The 22,592-nt window shown below is 39.7% G+C and overlaps 2 protein-coding genes across 2 annotated transcripts in view; one reads left to right on the forward strand and one right to left on the reverse strand.

Annotated features, from left to right (window-relative positions):
- Positions 1-22,592, forward strand: part of LOC117270842 (exostosin-1) — a 418,529-nt gene that overhangs the window by 235,104 nt on the left and 160,833 nt on the right. The gene's annotated exons all lie outside the window — the stretch shown is intronic.
- Positions 3,928-5,215, reverse strand: LOC144466540 (pteroicidin-alpha-like). The gene is made up of 4 exons (XM_078173945.1): positions 5,067-5,215; positions 4,831-4,931; positions 4,342-4,360; positions 3,928-4,237 (listed from the first exon to the last, which is right to left on the reverse strand). Exons 2-4 carry the CDS (start codon positions 4,928-4,930, stop codon positions 4,153-4,155), a joined length of 204 nt encoding a protein of 67 aa, XP_078030071.1. The 5' UTR covers position 4,931; positions 5,067-5,215; the 3' UTR covers positions 3,928-4,152.

Raw genomic sequence — 22,592 nt, forward strand, 5'->3', positions numbered from 1 at the left:
ATTAGGGCTTGGTATTGAAAACATTTTTGAGTTCTGCTATTTTAACAAACATATCCTTCATTTTTTCAACACCTTTCTTTGGGGAATCAGTTCTTCCAAAAAATGCTTCTTTATATTTAACAAAAAAGACTGAAGACAAACAAAACAGTCGTGCAAGACTTACAGCAAAATCATGTTCTATGTAAATTCATATTTGGTGGAAGAGGAAGTAAAACAGACTGAGAATCTTTAGATATCTGACAGTTTTCAATATTGACTGAAAATTTCTGTTAGTACCTGAATATGTAAAGGTTCAGGTTAAGGTTAGCTTTTATACGTACATATTACACATACAGTCAGGTCCATAATTATTTGGACAATGATACAGTTGTCATCATTTTGGCTCTGTACACCACCACAATGGGTTTTAAATGAAACAATGAATACCTGCTTTTAAAGTGCAGACTCTCAGCTTTCATTTAAGGCTTTTTTCAAAAATGTAGTATGAACCGTGTAGGAATTACAACCATTTCTTCACACAGTCCCCCGACTTTAAGGGCTCATAAGTATTTGGACAAACTAACATAATCATCAATTAAACAGTCAGTTTTAAAACTTGGTTGCAAATCCTTTACAGTCAATGACTGCCTGAAGTGTTGGACCCATAGACATCATCAGATGCTGGGTTTCTTTCCTGGTGATGCTCTGCCAGCCCTTTACTGCAGCCGTCTGCACTTCCTGCTTGTGTTTTGGGTGTTTTGCCCTCAGTTTTGGCTTCAGCAAGAGAAACGCATGCTCAGTTGGATTCAGGTCAGATGATATAACTTGGCCGTTGCAGAACATTCCACTTCTTTGCCTTAAAAATGTCTTTTGTTGCTTTTGCAATATGCTTCAGGTCAATGTTCATCTGCACTGTGAAGCATCGTCCAATGAGTTTTGAAGCATTTAATTGAATCTGAGCAGATAATGGTGCCCCAAACACTTCAGCTTTCATCCTGCTGCTCTTGTAAGCAAGACAAGACTTCACTAGAATAAATACAGAGGGTTTATCACAAGATGCAAACCATTGGTTAGCCTTAAAAATGGAAGGCCAGATTAGAGTTTGTCAAAAACCATCTAAAAAGCCTGTACAGTTGTGGAACAGCATACTATGGACAGATAAAACAAAGATCAACTACCAGAATGATGGAAAGACAAGAGAAGGAAGAAGGGAAGGGACTGCTCATGATCCAAAGCACACCACCTCATCAGTGAAGCATGGTGGAGGTACTGTTATGTCATGGCCATGTATGGCTGCCAGTGGAACTGGTTCTCTTGTATTTATTGATGATGTGACTGCTGACAAGAGCAGCAGGATGAAAGCTGAAGTGTTTGGGGCTACATTATCTGCTCAGATTCAACCAAATGCTTCAAAACTCATTGGACGATGCTTCACAGTGCAGATGGACATTGACCTGAAGCATATTGCAAAAGCAACCAAAGACATTTTTAAGGCAAAGAAGTGGAATGTTCTGCAACAGCCAAGTCATATCATCTGACCTGAATCCAACTGAGCATGCATTTCTCTTGCTGAAGCCAAAACTGAGGGCAAAACACCCAAAACACAAGCAGGAAGTGCAGATGGCTGCAGTAAAGGGCTGGCAGAGCATCACCAGGGAAGAAACCCAGCATCTGATGATGCCTATGTGTCCAACACTTCAGGCAGTCATTGACTGTAAAGGATTTACAACCAAGTATTAAAACTGACTGTTTAATTGATGATTATGTTAGTTTGTCCAAATACTTATGAGCCCTTAAAGTTGGGGGACTGTGTGAAGAAATGGTTGTAATTCCTACATGGTTCATACTACATTTTTGAAAAAAGCCTTAAATGAAAGCTGAGAGTCTGCACTTTAAGCAGGTATTCATTGTTTCATTTAAAACCCATTGTGGTGGTGTACAGAGCCAAAATGATGACAACTGTATCATTGTCCAAATAATTATGGACCTGACTGTACATTCATACATCATATAATTTTCAAATCATTCATATAAATAGGCCAATCACAACAGACATTCTTGCCATGTCATAGCAGAAACACCTCTGGCATTATGGATGCTGATTTACAAACAAAGTCATCATTAATGTCATTAGCTGAACCTGTACATTCCCAGCAAGTGAAAAATATATTCTGTGATTGATTACCGTGAAAGAGTCCTTTGATGATGTGGAAGATAAAACCCTCCCCGGGTTCAGCCATGAGGACCACCAGCGACAACACAAGAAAGAGGATGATGCACCTCATCCTGAAAAGCAAGAAACACACCACAAATATTTAGACTGCCTGTATCAGGGATTTTACTAAAACTGAAATTACATATATACATTATCAATTCTCAGCAGATGCCCAATTTGTAGATGAAGAAGGATGAGATATTTACCTCTTTCCAGTGACTGAGCGTGAATGTCAAAAAGCTGTTACTGAAGAGGGCCAGTCGAGCAGTGTGAGATCTACAGATGCTGTAAGTCTCTGAGGGTTTGTAGGTACACTTGTCCTTTTATAGCAAAAGACCACCTCTCCTTTCTCATTGTGCGAGCAGTGTTTATTAATACAGAAAGGTCAAGTGTCACACACTTATTTAATATTTTCCCTGCTGAGTCAGCACACATGTAGGCATAGTTTACTTCTCCATCCTCTGTTGTGTCTGTTTGGGGGTGTAACCACTTTAAATGTGCACATGGTGCCTGTTCACACCCATGATGAGTTCAGCAAGATTTCTGCTCATGTTCAAAACTTTGTGTTCTCTGGCTGTTTTCAAGGCAGAGGAGTTATTAATTGATTGATTGATGATTGATATGTATTGTAACTACACAACAAAAGTCTTATGTGTGTCAAAAGAGCTGCTACAACAAAATATTATCAATTTGTGACATGACAATATACAGATAATATATAAGAAATTTGATAATGCAAATTTACAAACACATTTTTACACGTGTAGCCCCTGATTATGTTTTTTATTTGGAAATTCCAAATATAAGATTCAGTTCTGACCTTAAAGGAAATGGTTTCATCAATGTATTGCACCAATGATAAAAAAATATTCACCATTTGTGATAATGCTTTCTTTTATACTCGTAGAGTTAGAACTATGCAGACGATTATGTTGTGTTTATATTACAAACCTATTTTAAAAATTAACAGGCTGAAAACCCTCATAAATCTACAACATCAGATACAAGACTGCAAATGTAGCAGTTGCACAAGTTTAGCTTTTATTACATTAAAAATCCTTTAATCCATCATACATCTGCGCTGCATTGCATCCTATCAGCTAATTGTCTTGTGTTTTATTGCCATTAATTCTGGATGATCATTGATGGCACTCTGCGATTTGTTATTACTCATTAGTGAGATCACTGCTATAGAAAACAGATTGCTGCTATGGAGGTAGTTCTAATCATGGACGCTAAGAGGAAGCAATAAAATCATTTTTAAATCAATATTTATGAATTTGTAGCAAGTAACTGCATAATAGGCGGGATAATATACAACAAGCATGTTATTACTAAGACATAAACCCCTGCACATTGCAGTCCTGCATCACCCTGTCAGGATTTACTTTGCATTATTACATTAAAAATTAATGTTTTGTGTCAAATCATTGATTTCTTTAGCAAGTAGCTGTGTAATAAGTAGGATAACGTACAGCTTTGGGTCAGGGTGCTGCATCCCTGGGTTCATTTTGCAATATTGGCCCATTCACTGTACATTATCCTTTACTTAATAAAGCATCAAAATGTCAACTGGGTGACAAATTTAATGTAAAACCTACCTACCCAAAATCTCCCCCAGGTGTTTAATTGGGTTGAGATCTCATGACTGTTACAGCAATAGCAAGCAATTCACATCATTTCCATGCTGATGGATTCAGAGTTTTTCCTTTAAATAAGACAAGGGACAAATGTTTTTGCGTAACACAGATTCCAGATTTATTTCAAACAACTGACTTTCTTTTCTTCCAAAAAAATCAATTAGATCAGTGTCAAATATTTTGCAATGGTTACCCAAGTGAGCCAGTTTTCTTCCTTTTTGTTTTGTTTTTTTTTTTAAATTATATTCAACAGCAATATATATATTTTTTTCCCCATCTGAAGCAAAGCGTGGCTCTTTCACGTGGACCATCATAGACTCAGGCAAAAGCTTTCTCTCGTTCAAAGGCACGTTGGTCCAGGTCTTGCAGCTCTTCCATGCCATGTCGTCTCCTGGTGACAAGTCTGGTGGGTGGAAAGAAGAGTTCAAGAATTCCACTAAAGACTATAACAGCTAATGCAATAAGAGTATTTGTCAGATTACACAAGTATCATGCAAAGGTCCTTACCCATGGATCATCTTGCCAGCTAAATCAAACAGATGTGAGAAAATAAAACAAACAGGACTTTATTCTCAATCCATCTATTCTCTTTGTTTTAACAAACAAAACAGACCTGCAAGACTCACAGCAAAATGAAAGCAAAATTTTATGCAAATTCATATTTAATTAAAGAGGAAGTAAGACAGACTGAGAATCTTTAGATATTTGACAGTTTTCAATATTGACTGAACATTTCTGTCAGTACCTAAATGTAAAGAAGTTCAGATTTAGATTGCTGCTTTATGTACATATTACACATACATTCATGCATCATGCATCATATAATTTTCAAATCATTCATATAAATAGGCCAATCACAACAGACATTCTTGCCATGTCATAGCAGAAACACCTCTGGCATTATGGATGCTGATTTACAAACAAAATCATCATTAATGTCATTAGCTGAACCTGTACATTCCCAGCAAGTGAAAAATATATTCTGTGATTGATTACCGTGAAAGAGTCCTTTGATGACGTGGAAGATAAAACCCTCCCCGGGTTCAGCCATGAGGACCACCAGCGACAACACAAGAAAGAGGATGATGCACCTCATCCTGAAAAGCAAGAAACACACCACAAATATTTAGACTGCCTGTGTCAGGGATTTTACTAAAACTGAAATTACATATATACATTATCAATTCTCAGCAGATGCCCAATTTATAGATGAAGAAGGATGAGATATTTACCTCTTTCCAGTGACTGAGCGTGAATGTCAAAAAGCTGTTACTGAAGAGGGCCAATCGAGCAGTGTGAGATCTACAGATGCTGCAAGTCTCTGAGGGTTTGTAGGTACACTTGTCCTTTTATAGCAAAAGAGTTACACAATTACCTTCTTGCGTCACAAAAGCAGGTGACAGTTCAAAATATTGAAATATAATAGAATACAATGCAGTGGGGCTCTCAGGCATTCTGGGTTGCTTTCAAATACTTATACTCATGTAGATCAACTTTTCTTATCCAATGTTCTCCCTGCTGAGTCAGCACACATGTAGGCATAGTTTACTTCTCCATCCTCTGTTGTGTCTCTTTTGAACTATTTGCAATTAATTACATTGTAAATCTGAGATGTGGAAAAAAATTTCAAGTCACCTTTTTTCATTAACGAAAATATAAAATGTCCATATACAACTTTTTAAACTACTAACTCATAAGTTGCATTATCAAAAATATGTGACTTGAAAGCATGTGTGACGACAAACACAGCTGCAGCAGTGTTCTCATTTCAACACAACACAAATGTTTCGACTCCCTGTGTTGTGGATTTTACCAAAAGTGAAATTATATATATTTTATTATTTCTCAGCAGATGCCCAACTCATAGATAGAGGAAGATGAGATATTTACTTCTTTCCAGTGTCTGAGTGTGAAAATCAAACAGGAATAGCATCATAGATTATTTATTTAATTATTATTATTTTTTTCTTAAAGATATTTTTTCGGGCATTTTTTAGCCTTTATTTGATAGGACAGACAAGTGTGAAAGCGGGAGAGAGAGAGGGAGTGACATGCAGCAAAGGGCCACAGGCTGGAGTCGAACCCGGGCCGCTGCGGCAACAGCCTTGTACATGGGGCACCTGCTCTACCACTAAGCCACCGACACCCCAGCATCATAGATTCACAGAATTTGGGAGTGATAGATAATTGATCATACTTTAACCTCAAAGCCAGAGTCAGATCATACAGGCCTTCTCCTCCCATCACTTCCTAACAAGTGATAACTCTTAACAAAGTAAAATGTCTCTCGTGACAGTTCAGTTTTGGCAGGTCCATCGGCATTATTTTCTGGGTTTTTCAAATTGAAACTCCACCTCAGATCCACAGTCATTGTATTATGCTGTTTGGAGAAGCAAACTGGAGTAACAGGGCATAGAAACTGTATTGGACTGTCCACAGATTCCATATTGGCCCCATGACATTTGCTCACATGGATGGGTTTACCCAAGTGGGGCCCAGATAAGATGCCTATCTTGGACCCATACCCCCAGCATGACCCATGTGGAGCCCACTTGGGCAAACCCACCTATGTGGGCGATTGGCATGGGGTCAATATGGAGCGCATGGACAATCCTGTATATGGCCCATTTTTCAGCCCATTCACTACCCACATTGGTTCCACATGTTTCACATATGCTGTCTGAGTGATTCAAGTCTATGCTAAATTTGATTATTTGTACCACCAATACATTCTCGCTCTGACCTCGTCACATATTGACGTTTGGTTATGGACTTTCCATGTCCAGATACGATGTAAATGGTACCCTGGATGCATTAGTTTTTGATGTTGTGCGACGCTATGTCAAGTTCTGTCTGTTACAAGCATCGTCTTCTTTTAAAATGCACTTCCAATTTCACAGGAAATTTACCATTTACGTACAGTGTCTTGCAAAAATAATTGCACTACGTCCAGGGCAGGAATTTCACAAGGGCCATGACCCAGGTGATTTTGCGGTTTTCTCCTCTGCCTGTTTCCTGTCAACACAGCTTTGACACCTGCATCTTTTGAGAAAAAAAAATGCGATGACATTCTGGATTCTTATTGGGCAACATCAAATGAGACGATGTGTACATCACCAGTGGGGGGTTTGATTTGAGCCTGGCATGAACCGCTCGGATGGGCTATAACGACAGTTTGACACCAATCTATCACCGGCCAACCAGGAGATTTCGTTAAACACCCGGGCAGGGATCGGTAACGAAACCCAGTATTAAACAACCCAAGGCACGTTTAATCAAGACCTTAATAATAGTAAGCTCTGCCATTATCGGCCTCACTTTTTAAAGTTTCGGTTTCATGTAGCTATCATTATTCTGCAGTGGTGTGGCCGCGGTGCAGATGAAGGGAATATAACTTCAAGATTGCTCTAGTTAACGACAGCTACGCTTGTTAGTGTGAGTAAGTGCGATAAATCCTCTGCCAGCCAAACCAATACTTTATCAATACCTGTGATCACCATGTAGAATATTTTAATCTGCTCTGTCCACAGTCTCTCATTCGTGCTCGCAAGGCTAACAGCAAAGTGTTAAAGACAAACTAAATGAAAGCTGTCTGTATGTAGGCTAACACTTCATCTGAACATGTACCTGAGGCAGCCGACCTGCAGACAGTGAGTGTCCTCAGTAGAGGAGGGACAGAGAGCAGGATGAATGACTGATACTGATGTTTGTCTTCATGCTGAGATAACGTGACTTTCTTCGCTCAGTATTGTGATGTCAGGAGGAATATTTATATTCCAGTGAGATATTATTGGGTTTTAAATAGCGACTTTGTTGTAAACTGTTGACTGTGACTGTTGCTGCCATGGACTGTATAAAACTATATCCTGTGTAACTGACCTATAAGGAAAACATCAGGAGGTGAGGTGTGTGCATGTGTGTGTGTGTGTGGAGGAGAGGGAGATGCTGGTAGAGGGATAGTGTGTGTTATTAGATACTGTTAACGTCACTTATTATGCTTCTGTGCATTGATAGCTCTGTGTTAGTCTGTTTCTGCATTATGTTGAGGAGGAGCTAATATTTAGGCCTAATATTTAAGATTGTTTGCTTATAAATACATGAACCTGGTTGTTCTATATTTAAAACACATTGGGTTTATTAGTACTATTAAATAAATCACATTATTACTTATCATACTCATTATTATTACTTGAGCTTGTTTTATTTATACATTTCACAGATAGTTATACATCCTTAGTCCTTAAATTAAATTCATTGTTGACATGGACTTGAAATCATTGTTTTATCTTATGGCCTTGCTGCCCTGGCTTTTGGCCTTTGCGCCCTCAAAAAATTGATAACACGAAAAGGCCAAGTGGCCTTGCCCCTAAAATGACGAAATTCCAGGCCTGACTACGTTGATACAACACTGCGAATTGACATTGCCTGATGCCGCAAGTTATTGCCCAAGCACCGGATTTCGATGACTTCGGAGTGAGACCATTTTGGAACTGAAGCTGTTAAATCACCCTCTTCAAAGCCACCAGACTTCACTGACAGTAATTTTAACTCACACAATGGAGTTGCTTGTCTACTGTCGACTCAGTCAGTTAGTATTTTATATTATTGTGTGACTTACAAAACCAAACTAACGTGGCCTCCCCAGCGGTACATGGGTTTATATGTTGCAACAAAATCTAAGGCAGTTCACTTGGGAAGAAGAGAAAAGCTTGGGACCACAGCTTCAGAGTCCAACACTGAGACCAAAATTGGATTTTTGTATGCATAAGGAATACATAAGAAAGGCTACTATAAAAGTGACAGAATGATATAAACAGTTGAAAATATAAATAATAAATAACAGAGCCACCCTTCAAATAATACTGAAGACATTTTTTTAATCAATGAAACCTTTATTGTCCATAGAAGATTTTGCTTTGCACGTGAATGTAATAGAGTATCAAAAACATGTCAACAACACGGAACATAAAAACATGCGTCACCATTTTTTTTTTTACTTTTTCATGTGTTTAAAGGCAATTTTATTTTATTTTAGTTTTACGACTTTCACTGTACCAAATTAATTCAAAATGTTACCATCAATCTGTGTGTTTTTATTTTCAAGCAATGGTTTCTGCGCTTGATAGACACTTTTCTTTCTCATTTTGAAGAGGAAGAAGCCAGAAGCAAATCTTTTAATTCAATTCAGTTCAATTTATTTAGGATAGCCCCTTGAGACGCAGCATCTCGTTTTCGACGGGGATCCAACATGTAGCTTCAGAGTTGCCCCTGCAGTCTAGTCAAAACCAGGCCGCCCCGGGTTATAATCAAGTGCACGTTTGTCCAGCTGCTCTAGGTCATCCAGCTGCTCTTCCCCACGGCGCCTAACGAGCCTGGTGGACGGAGAGAAGATTCAACACACATCACATTCCATGAGACATTTGAATAAACATTAAACTTTAATATTTATTGTAACAGTGGTAGTTTAGGAGTTGTAAAAATAATGACAACAATGGAAGAAGCACAGTGCCTTACCCATGGATCAGTCTGCCAACTACATAAAACAGAGGAGAAAAACACAATTACATAAAATATGCACTATTTGGGTTATATTACACAACACAGAAAAAAGTATCACAATAACACCATTGTTTGCAGTTCAGAGTAATAAATTCCATATAAACATTTATTATGTTTATATATTAAGTGTGCACATTATTTTCAATGTAATATATTATGATTATATTCATTTGCCATTAACAGTTGACCTTGTCGCAACAAATCAAAAGTATTTGTGGGTTTTACCGTTTGTTAACAGTCATGTGTATTTTCTCGCTAATGTGTCAAAATATTTGCTGATAATAAAAGATCAATGGATTGCATGACTGTACCGTGTATGGCTCCGTGGAGAAGCAATCCAAAGATACACTCTCCAGGTTCAGCCATGAATACGACCATGGACAACACAAGAAAGACCACAGTACACTTCATCCTGAATAAGAAAAAAAAAAAAAACAGCCGATTTTAGTTGCAGTTATTTTTTCTTGTTCACAAGAAAATTAGGTTAAAATAATCAGCTCCTACCTTTCCACTGACTCAGAGTCAAAGGCAAAAGGCTGCTCTCAAACAGAGTAGTGAGAGATTCACAGGTTATGTAATATATCTGTTTCTACTGGTAGACTGATACACTTCTCTCTTTATATATATGCAGGACTTTGTTTAGTTATTGCATAACATTTAGCAGAAGGGGGTGGGGGGGCGATCTCACAACGCACATTTTCTCATCGCATCTTAACCACAAAAACTGAGTCAGGGTAGTACTCACTTTACCCCAAGTGTTGAATGATCAGACAAGGGGTGTCAAACTCATTTTAGTTCATGGGTCATATACAGCCTAGTTTGATCTAAACTGGGCCGGACCATTAAAACCATTACACAATAACCTATAAACAACAGCACCTCCAAAATATTCCCTTTTTTACTGCATAGAAGTGCAAGTACATTCTAAAAAACATCATAAACAACCTGAGATGTCTTAAGAATAAATTAGGTGCAATTTCAACAATATGTCTTAGTTTTTCCACGTTCAGTCAGTCTACTACTCACTGTCATTACATGTACATTTTCCATACAATTCCAGGCCTGTGTAGTACTGCTGGCATCACAACACCAAACTGAAGTTGAAGCTTTTGAGGAAGTAGGTGAAGTTATCCCCTACCTCACAACACTTCAAATCAAAAGTTTTGGTGGTGTCATACCAACCACGGGGTTCCACCCATACTGTTTTAAGATAGAAGTCAGACACAGGTTGACAAAATTGACAATATTTTGCATACTGTCCAGTATATTTAAATATGACTACAATATGTAATCATTGTTTTTGCAAAGAACTGTTTTCTGGTCAAGTGAACAAGTTGAAGTATTTCAGGGTCTTGATCAGAAGTAAGGGTAGAATTGAGCATGAGATGGATCAAGGGTTTGGTGCGGCATCTGCAGTGATGTGGGTGCTGCGTAGGACCGTCGTGGTGAAGAGGGAGCTGAGCTGGAAGGCAAAGCTTTCAATTTACTGGTCCATGTATGTCCCAACCCTCACCTATGGTCATGAACTTTGGGTAGTGACAGAAGAATGAGATCACAGATACAGGCAGCCAAAATTTCCTCCATGGGGTGGCTGGGCTCAGCCTTAGACATAAGGTAAAGAGTTCAGCCATCCACAGGGAGCTTAGAGTAGAGCCGCTGCTCCTTCGCATCAAAAGGGGTCAGTTGAGGTGGTTTGGGCATCTGATCAGGATCCTCCTGGTTGCCTCATGTTAGAGGTGTTCAGTGCATGTTGCACTGGTAGGAGGCCCTGGGACAGACCCAGAACATGCTTGAGGCATTACATATCTTATCTGGCCTGGGAATGCCTCAGGGTCCCCCAGGAGGAGCTGGAAAGTGTTGCTGGGGAAGGGACGTCTGGGGTGCTTAGCCTGCTGCCCCCACGCCTCGGCCCGGATAAGCAGATGAAAATGGATCGATGGATGTATTCTGGTCAGGGGGGAAAGCCTCTGAAGCAGTATTTTACATGAAGTAGGCTATTCACTATTTAATTTGCTCCTGAAACCTGGCACCTCTTAGCATACACAAGTGCATCACTACTAGTTAAAAGTCAAAGTCATCCGTTGGGTCAGATTGAACCCTTTGACTGGCCAGTTCAGGACCCCTGGTCCGTTTGTTTGATACCCCTGGGTAAGACTTTAGTATTAGACGTATTAGTCAATTAAGCAGAAAGACAGTTAACAGTTGCTTAACTGTAAGGATTTGCTGTTTTCTCTCAATGTCTACGATATTCTGAAATTCTGTTGATTGTTGGGTTAACACCAATTTCTCCAATAATTCTTCAACAGTGTTCGCTGTATTCTGAATTTTAAATGTTGATGTATATCTTTCTGTATGTTAACATTTTTCATAGCTTCCTGGCCAATCGCAGTTTGTGTATGTCTCATTTTATTCCTTTCTTGGATTTGTGTTATGCTGGAGGGCTGCACCATGCTTCTGTTCGGTATGAAGGGAACATTAGTCAGTGAAAACAGTTTACAGACTTAACAAATATTTTAAGTTGCGTTAACATAACCATACCAGCATGGCATATAATGCAATCCAGTTAGTATGAAAAAAAAAAAGATATTTGCTTAGCTTTTCATGGTAACAGTTAGTGCAGGAATTTCAGGGGATATTCTTTTTGTGAAAACTTCTGTTCGGTGACCTGGTCTGTATAAATCTAAGGGGTTAACACCAGACAGCTTTTTTCCAACTTAAATGGGGTATTACTGACTCTGAATTTGAATGGTTAACCGTCACCTACACAAGTGCAGGTGTGTATAAATAACCCCTTCCTGTTTAATGCATTGGTTTTAGTATTGGTGCAGAATTCAAAAGGATGACTTGAAATTTGAGTTCCGTCGCACCAAAGTCGCTTGAGCAATATTTCTAACTGTGAATACTCTTCTGTTCTTGTAACTGACACTCCACTTCATTTTTCATCACAATACACAGAAATATAATGTGGAACTTGAATATGGGGATTTCAAGATTCAACATAACATTTCTTTTCTTTTTTTTTTTAAAGATTATTTTTTGTGGGCTTTTGCCTTTAATGCATAGGACAGTGTGTGAAATGGGGAGAGAGAGAATGGGGATTGACACGCTGCAAAGGGTCGCAGGCCGGACTCGAACCCGTGACCGCTGCAGCAGCGCCTCTGTACATGGGGCGCCGGCACTATCCACTACGCTGTCGACACCCCTCAAGATAACATTTCTAACATTGCACCACTGCTTCTAAAACTACTGCCATTATGGGTGGCGAGGTGAGGAGCTCATGTGGCTACAGATTGTTACCATAGCATCGTAGAAACTTTTAATGGGACACTCATTACCAAAATTAAAACATCTCAGAGTGCATACTTGGATAACCTTGGTCTAACTGATATTTAACAACCAGCTTTTGATGTACCATCAATTGTAGAGGACATCACAGACATCTCTGAGAGGAGGCATGCATATCGAAAACAATTGTAGGCCCAGAATGGATCCTTGGGGAACACTGCAACTAAATAGAGCTACAGAAGAATAACAGTGAACTCCTCTGTTAGCGAGATAGGAACAAAGATTATGTTACTAGGTATGAAAGGAGAACACTGTAATAAACTGTATCAAAAGTAGCTCTCGCATCTGACAAAACTGAGAATGACTGGTAAACTTTGTCAGCTGTAAAACCAGGTTATTAGTACTCCTAATATGGCCTAATACCTGACTGAAAGCTTAATTGTATGGATCCTTTAGAACAGTACAGCATTTTCCATATATCTTATCATAACACTAAAATCATTGTCAAAAATTCTCATTATTTTCACTGTGATTCATTGTTACATAAATAAAAATAACAAATACGCAGAGAGAGAATGCATTTTACAAGTATGATATATTCACCTTATGAAGATGATTGATAACTTATTATAGAGACCATGTTTGTTTGTCGAGCTGTTTCTGCTTTCTTCATCTTGTCAGGGTTTTGCAATTCATTGGGTTTGAGGAAGAAAATGACTCATGATTAAGTAGACTTACTTGTTTGTAAATTAAATGATAGGTCAGATCAAATACTCATTGTGGCCAGATTAATCTGCAGTGGGGCCCCAGGGCAAAAAGTTACTCTTATTTACCCATATTTATCCCTCTTCTGTGCATTGTGTATGGCATCCTGTCCTGGGGTTATAGGTATTTTGTGACTTTAAAGCAGTTACTTAGATGATTATGGGCCCTATCTTACACCCAGTGCAAAGTGGCACACAGGGCAGAGCAACTGTCATTGCTGGTTTCAGACTGACACAGTTGTCATTTTCACTGACAGTGCCAATGTTGTCTTAGTGTGCCTTCAGACCTGGAGCTCGCTTGCTTTGGTCTGAATCAGGGACTGTAAAGTTGCATAATAGCCTAGAGTTGGTTCATGTTCTCACGGCAGCATTTGCAAGCGCACCAAATTTTGCAAGCAGACCAGATCAGATGCCTTGTGCAAGAAAGCTGCTCTCTATTGGTTGTAATTTCCATGCGGGAAAAATTCAGGAAGTAAAGAAAACGTTGAAGAAGAGTACACTTGCAAGATAAATGTGACACTTTCTAATGTCACAATGGAGGGACAACTACGCAGGTTGATTTTAGCGCTGCTCATCGTGGACTATATTGCTGTCATTGTAGGCGCACATTAATAATCCTCCAGGACTGTAACATGCTCATGTTTAACTCAAACAATGCATAATGCGACTGCAGTTGGTTCGAATCGAGGGCTTAACACGTTCTCACTATAAACAAACCGCACCAGAGTTTGTTTGTAACCGGACTGAGACCACCTCTTCAAGAAGGTCTCGGTCCAGTTGTTTTGGTGTGCACACGAGTGTGATTGCTGTGATCACACCTGCCCAAATGAACCGCATTTAGGTGGGAAATGAACTTGAGTTCAATTGAACCAAACCAAAGAGGGCAGATATGAAAGGACCCTTGTGCCCATGACCTTAAAATGAGGTGTGGTCAAGTGCATTGTTGCCGTATTTCTATTTTGATGCAGAAGAAAGCAATTATGCCATTCACACACAAAAACCTGGTCTAAAATCAATGGCGGGGAATTTTCCTGCTATTTAAAGGGTAAGATGAGCCGATATAAGCAGATTCACAACGAGTGTACAATCTGCCGATCTGTGCAACGGGCAATCTGTTACACACACAGGGATGGATAGATGGGTTGCGGTTGGGTAAAATAATACATCAGTACACCAGTAATGAGGAAAATATTAATTACATTCCCTTAAACATGAACTTAGCAGAAAGCAGAGCTGCAGAGCTGCTGTCCTGTGGTGCTGCTGCTGCTGCTGCTGCTCTACAGCAGACTCCACATTCAGAGGGACACTGTGCACATTTACACATAGGGAGCAGTCTAACTTAATTGATTATTTTAGAAGCTAAAAGTTTTGTTCTGTTTCCTCTGTCAAGCTTGCAATTTTTAGTTTTGGTGCTGAAATGTCCCATGATATTTGCTGCAGACAATACCGTTTTTACTGCATTACTCTCAGCAGAAAATTGCTCACCTCCCCAATTTGCAGAATCCACCATCTAAATAACAATGAGCCAGGTGCAAGCACACCTGGTTTTTAAAGAGATGGGAGATGACACTGATTGAATTCATGTTATGCCAAAAACACACCTATGATTAAATAGAACCTCTTTGCCCCTTGCACCTTACTTTGTGCCCAGATTATGTGACATTTAACAAGCAAAAGTGGTCTAAATGCACTTGTGCCATGCACTTTAGACCATGCTTTATACTGTAGATGGGGCACTAAATACAGTTGCCATAAATGACATTTGATTTCAACACAGAGCTGTGAATAATGAATTACAAGGTGGAACTATTCTTCTGTATGCATACAATATCTTTATAGTACTGATCAGAAGTTTTTACTTTGTTGAGTGGCAAGAAGTCAAGTCTGTTGCATGCAGCCATTTTGGTGTGTTGTTGTGTTGGTTTGAGACACAGGAACATAATCCCTAGATGTGGTGCAGAAGCATTCTTTTAGTTTTGTTACTCATGTTGTTTACTTTTGCAGGAGCCTCATGACTTTTCCTGCATTCAAATGTGTTTACTGTGTTCAGGAGAAGAGTCCATATAAGCCCCCCCACACACACACACACACACACACCCCCCCTACCATTGTGTATTCACAACCTTGTGAAGAAAAGAAATTCTCAGAGCTCCAAGTGTCCAAGTTTGTGTTCACGACTTTGCATGTTGTAAACCTGAGCTCATTGGACAGTCTGCCTTCACACAAAGCAACAATAAAACTGGAATTCAATTTAGATTTGAAGAAGAAATAAATAGATGAATAAGCAGAAACAAAGAACTTAAAGTTTAAAGTTAAGTGCACTGTGCCTCATGGAAATGTTACAAGAAGTCAGATCAAGTTGGGTGTGATGGGAACATTCGCTATTTTTGGTCCTGTCTTTATAACAGTAAAGCAACAGAAAATATGTCGTGCATAATCTCTTCATTGACATCACGAAAACTTAGGTTTTTGATTGTAAAACACTAGATTAATGTCTGTGAAGTTGTTGCAGGGTACCATTGACATTGTTGGTTTTTATCCTACTATCCTATTTCCATTGCTTTGATTCTGTTATACAGCCATTGCTTCTGTCATGTCACTTTAGAAACTGGCATGAACCCGAATAGCATTCGGAGTGTTTGTTCTAGTCTTGATCATGTTTAGTTCTTGCACCCTCACCGTGACTGTCAGAAAACTACTTCCCTCGTGAGCATATGATACAATGAAAGAAGTCATGGTTTCTCTGAATCTTTTCAAATGTTAGTGTGTGCCCTGGAGGCCTGTTGCACCACATCTACCACTCTACCAGTTTGATCCGAATGGGGCAATGACAATGCAAAGTCCTTGCCCTATCAGTGTTAACAGCTTGATTATTATCTTATCACTTCCCCTCGCTGTGTTTCCTCTTCTCTTGCCATTTAGAGGAACTAACCCTGATAAAGACAGACAAGAGAAACGTGGGAATTGTTGTTACTCTTCTGGCCTTTTTCATTTAACTATATGCCATGTTAGAGCACCCCCATGGTTCTGGTGATAATCCGTAGCTCTTCAGTTAATCTTTGCTGCTCATTGTTGTGCTGTTTTTGTCCTGCACTTTAAAGGGGGTCATTTGTCAATCACAGAGAGGCTAAAACATCTTCTGTTGGAGGTTTTGCTGTGTTCATCTCTACTGCAGCTCAGATTTTCGTTAGTGCTGCATGATTAATCTAATCGCAATCGCAATCGCAATCGCGATGTCAGGCTGTGCGATTACATAACTGCATAAAAGGCTGCGATTTGCGATTTAATGTAGGCTAAATAAATGTTATCGGTGTGCCTGTGAACGTGACTGCCTCTCCTGTAGTGTGTGGAGTTTGTTGACATCACGCCCACAAGCTATCCAGGGGCCTGTATCACGAAGCAGGATTAATGTCTTAGCGAGGTAACTTCAGGGTTAACCCTGGGTTTTCGGTCTCATGAAGCCGGTTCAGTTCTTATTGGGGTAGATCACCATGGTAACTTACTCTGAATGGCTATCCTGCTCCGGAGCAGGGTAAGATCAGGGTTGAATCTGATCCTATAAAAAGCACCACCCACTGGCCAATCAGCTGTTCGGAAAAAAAAGACTCTGCTGATAGAAATGCAGCCCAGTCATGATGGGAAGTTTAATTAATTTGATTGATTTTGATTTGAAAGTTTATTTTGAACATTAAAAAAGAAAAGAAAGCAACAACAACAGACAATGAAAAGATTGTTCAAAAAGGAGTGGAAAGAAGTCGAAATTTCATCCCACCCCTTCATAAGATAATTTGCGGACACTTAATAGCACCATTAATTAGTGCCAACATTTTGTTTTGTTGGAGGTAATGATCCCTGTTAAAGATAATGGGCCTAATTGACAGCTTTGCTGCTGGAAATGTGGAAAGTAGCCTATCGTGTCTACACTTCATGGTGTTTGAGGGATTTTTCTTTCTGTTTTTTAAAGAGGGAGACTAGGTATATTTTTGCGCAGCTGTTAATTTCTAACACAGCTCAATATCAGGATGATTTTATTCAGACTATCAATTTCGTGTTGATATGATTTAATTGTGGCGTCAGCTTTAAGCTTTATTGTAGCATATATAACGTTATGACAAAGAAGACCAATTTATCAGACGCAATGATGTTAGACGATAATTGTAATACACGCAATTCATCTGCGCAGCATTGATTTCATGGGATTCAAGGGTGTGATCAGTGTCAGATGTACAGGTACAGGTACTGTAGCTACTTGAACCAGTGATGAGTAATTTAACCTACACATAATTTTATTTGCTACCTTGTTTTGTCTTGATTTTTCCCTCTCTCTCCTCCTCTATTTCTTCTTTCCTGACCCGTTTTTTTCTTCTGTATTATGTGATTTCATTGACGTTTTGACAGGGGAATTTCTTTGATAAGCTTTTAGTGGCTTCTAACCTCTCCGGCACTTTTATTTTTTTAATCTTGTCAATTTTATACTGTCTGTTTTTAACATTATGTGCAAATAAACTAATCTAAACTAAAACTAAACATTATTCATCCCGTTATGCGTTGCCACGCATGTTTCCTCCTCCTGCAGCTGCCACGGTGTTGGCCTTTTCTGTAATGTTGCTTTTCTCCTCCTCATATTTTAGTAGAATTACTCTATGAGCCTCACTACAAATACTTTTTTTGTCTCATATATGGCGCTCTGTGAGGACACTCAGTGATACTCAGTGACGCTGCGCTTTTCTCATGATTGTGATTGGTCCGCTGCGTGCGTGTTCACAGCTCTTGATAAAGAAACCCTGGCTTGAGTTACCGAGTTATATCCAGCGTCGTGATATTATCCTGATTGCCATTGTTAGGGTTAGTCAACCCAGGATAGGTCTGGGTAACCCAGGAAAGGTTGATCTCGCTTCGTGATACAGGCCCCTGGTGCGTGCAGCAGTGACCAACACAGACGCTGAAGACGAGCATGAGCTCGACCATGAACAGGCTGAGTTGGTGGCGAAAAAAACGTCTGTTACATGGCGATACTTTGGATTCAGGTACGGCGACGTTGAACAGAAAGACGTGTTGTGTAAGTGTGAAAGTTAAAGTCGCCACGTCCCGCGGCAACACGACCAATCTATATCAGCACTTGAGACGGGACGTGGCTACTTTAACTTTTAAACTTTTACACAGCACGTCTTTCAGGTACGGCAACATTGGACAGAAAGACGTGCTGTGTAAGTGTAAAAGTTAAAGTCGCCACGTCCCGCGGCAACACGACCAATCTATATCAGCACTTGAGACGGGACGTGGCGACTTTAACTTTTAAACTTTTACACAGCACGTCTTTCAGGTACGGCGACGTTGAACAGAAAGACGTGCTGTGTAAGTGTAAAAGTTAAAGTCGCCACGTCCCACGGCAACACGACCAGTCTATATCAGCACTTGAGACGGGACGTGGTGACTTTAACTTTTAAACTTTTACACAGCACGTCTTTCAGGTACGGCGACGTTGGACAGAAAGACGTGCTGTGTAAAAGTTTAAAAGTTAAAGTCGCCACGTCCCACGGCAACACGACCAATCTATCAACACTATCACTATCTACACTATCTACACTATCTATCAGCACAGGGAAAAGTAGGAAGAGTGCATGCGAGAGAAAGCCGAACCGTGTAAAGTTAAAGACAAAGAGACAACTGAAAGCCGCCAGAGCCTCATAAAACAACATCCAAGCACCGTTAAGCAAACATTTGTAAGTGTCACAGGGAAATCATGGACTCCATAATAAATGAAAAATTGAGCAACTTTGCTCGGGTTCGGCCCACTTGACATTCTGCTGTGTTGTGCTATGGCGTGCTGGAATTGATCATTTACGTGACAATGCCTGAACACAACACAGGCTCGCTCCGCTGTGTGTACAGTTTATGTTTATGTTTATTTTATTTAAGAGGGGGCAGTGCACATTAATTAACATGATCACTTAAGTCGCGTAAATATGCCAGATTTAGCCATACAGGCTAATTTTCATCTGCAGATGTGCTGCGCTGCTTTGTGAGCAGCGTGTTTGACTGTGCTCAGTCTGTTGATGGTCATTGACACACTGTATGTCCATAACAATAACTGTGTCAGGTCAGTGCCTCTCTAATATAATGTAGGCGAAACACTGAATCAAGCAAAAAGACTCATGATACCATTTATTTAGTATATTTTATTGTAATTATATTGTAATCACAGTCGCAATCGCAATATTGTCCACCATAATCGCAATCTCACATTTTTATCAAATCGTGCAGCACTAATTTTCATCATGTTTATCCAAAGCAGGCCCATGCTCCTTAAGCATCATTGTGGATTCCTCCAGGGAAAGAGCTTAACCTAAACTAAAGACCATTTGTGTCAGATGAAACCTCTCTCCTGACCACATTTGCAGTATCTGAACTAACCAAATACAGCATATGATTTTTTTTAATGGAGACATTTTCAAGTAAAAACTCTACGTGATCACACAAGGCTCAGATCATGTGTGTGAAAGACCAGAATTGTAGCTGCACATCCATGCAACTTGACCTCTGTGGATTTCTTAACAAGTGACAGCCCTCTAACCTGGCTCCATTGTTAGAGATTGTGAGATGTCTGAGGTCTGTACGTGATGTGGATTGCCAAGAAACCAGTGTCTCAGGATGATCCTGACAAACCAACAGACAATAAGGAGCCACGAGCTGAGGGTTTGTGTCTGAGCCTGGTGTAAGCCCCTCTCTGCTGTGTCAGAGAACTCAGTCAAGTCTTACTGTATAGCACTAAAATCTCAGAAGGACGCAAATTCACAGAATCAGCTAAAATAGACTCGCTCAACCATCTTCAGTTCTTTGTGCTTTGTTTTATGCCTTCCTGCTTAAATACGTCTGCCTGCCTCTTTTCTGTGATGCCAAGAATTGTCTACTTTGGGTGGATTTTGCCCTTTGAGATTTAGTTTTGTTCATATTTCACCAGCTTTTAGGTGTGCTGACACTCAGGCCATTCTGAACTGCCCTTCATTATTATGTTCGCTCCTTATGGAGGGTTACTCGCCCCTCTTTTGCTGAGGAGTTGCCATCTGAGGTTAAGCATGGATCAGCTTTATCCCTCTTTCTTTTCTGCAGCAGTGGGCTTGTTTGCCCACCTGTCTTAGCTGCATAGGCATGCACTCCTTTTTCTCTTAGCCAGCATGGTGTCTGGGTTCTTGTGCCAATAAAAGAAATAGTTTGAATCTATATCTCTTAAATAGATGTAGATTGGTTAATTTTGCTTTTCAATAGCCCAATACCTATTTATCGGTTAGTTTTAAATAGAAAAACACAAAATGACATGCAATACAAGAGGCCTGTCCTTTACCTTAAAATTCTACAGTCCTTTGTACCTTGCACTGAAAAACTGTCATGTATCCAGTCCATTAGAAGATAGTCTGGTGGCTTTTCAATGGTGTATACATCGGTCGCTCCCAACTGTTGGGCCACGGTCCAAAAGTGTGCCGCAGGTCCATTCTAAATGGGCCGCAGGTGACTTGCAGACATGTCAAGTTTGTAAAAAACACACTTTATTTTAAGTACATTGAACTTATAGTACAGGGCTTTTATTTTGAAGTGCAGTTTCCCATTATAAAGTGATTGACAAATGGAAAGCTACTTAACAGAGACATCAAACTAACTCGATGACATGGCTAAATGCAAGTATGACACTGTATGTATTAAACTGTGTGGACCTTGAAGTAATGACTTAGGAGAACTCTTGACCCCCATGGCTAGACCATTGCTCCAAATGCTTCGAATGTGAAGGTACTTAGAAGTTGGAAGCATACTAATTTTTGTAATGTGTGAATTTTTTTGTTATTATTCTGTTATTTTGTTATTTTATGGATTGTCTCTAGCTAATGATGAGAGTCATAGCAGAAATGCAGTGGAATTTGTCTTATCCCTCACTATGCTAAGTGGGATTTAAAAATAATAATACAAAGACAATATGGCTGAAGTTGACATTTTTGTTGTGTTTTCAGTGTAATACTGACCATATATTCATCACTGCCAGAAAGAGTGCAATACCTGTCAACATTTTGGCAGCGATGCAGCCCAGCGACCACATGTTGCCAGTAGGACCTCTGGAGATCTTAGACAACCAACAGAAACACATTACTGTGGTTATGGAGACTAACTAAGAAGCAAACTCCTGCTTTGTCGACTGTTAATGGTCAGTTTCTTAAACATACAATGTTGTGCTCAGTCTGAAAACCTGCCAGTGTGCAGGATTCTATTATTTGGATATGCCTTCGTCACACATCAGATGTACAGACATGCTGCCAGTTATACAGTACAGGCTACATGTACATTCCTTGGGATGTGATTTGTGTTACAACTTCTGTATTACAAAAAGAAACCTGTTGCTGAACAGGGTGGATCTCCTTCAACCTGTGAGACTTTGAATGGCTCCCGCTCTGCATGAATTCATACAGATCAATGTCCAGCTTCTCAAACTCAAGACAATAACTTCCCTCGAGGGTGAAGGAGTTGTTCAATAATGATGTTAAACTTGTCTGTGTCAAGATCTCTCATTCCTTTAAAGATCGCCACCTGGGGAATGTATGAGATGTTAGAGAGAGGTCGGTGTAAATGCAGTGTGTTTTTGATTTATTATACAAGGGAAATAGTGATAAACATGATTTGTGCTGCATCTCTTCCTTCACTTCCTCAATGTGTTTTGTGCTTTTAATGATTTTTAAAGGCAGTGTTTCATTGGTGGCTTCCATCCTGCACTGGGTGACCTCTCCGTAGGTGCCACACCCCAAAAGGTCCTGCACCTTGTAGTCTGAGGAGGTGGAGATCAGACATCTGATTATGAGTCATGATGTGAGTTAGAAATCTGCTGTTGATTTCTCACACCTGAGAGGAGAGTAGAAAAGAAAGAATTTAGACACAGTCATCCCTTGACTCTCAAGGCCTGACGGCTCGAACAGCTTATTGTAAACATTATTAAAATGAACCCATATAGTAAGAAAAGTAAACTGATACTTATATTAAAATAAATCTTAAAAATACATTACAGCACACACACAAATCTGTTTTTTTTCCTCTGTTATTATTGTCAACAGACTTAAGATACAGATGGGGAATTTTACAATAATTTATGAGCTGAAAGAAGTAACTGGTGAC

The sequence above is a fragment of the Epinephelus lanceolatus genome, chromosome 13 (genome assembly GCF_041903045.1).
Source record: "Epinephelus lanceolatus isolate andai-2023 chromosome 13, ASM4190304v1, whole genome shotgun sequence".
NCBI lineage: Eukaryota > Metazoa > Chordata > Actinopteri > Perciformes > Serranidae > Epinephelus > Epinephelus lanceolatus.

Excerpts from the sequence above, each read along its gene's own strand:
- LOC144466540 (XM_078173945.1), bottom strand. The coding sequence starts at position 4,930 with ATGAGGTGCATCATCCTCTTTCTTGTGTTGTCGCTGGTGGTCCTCATG.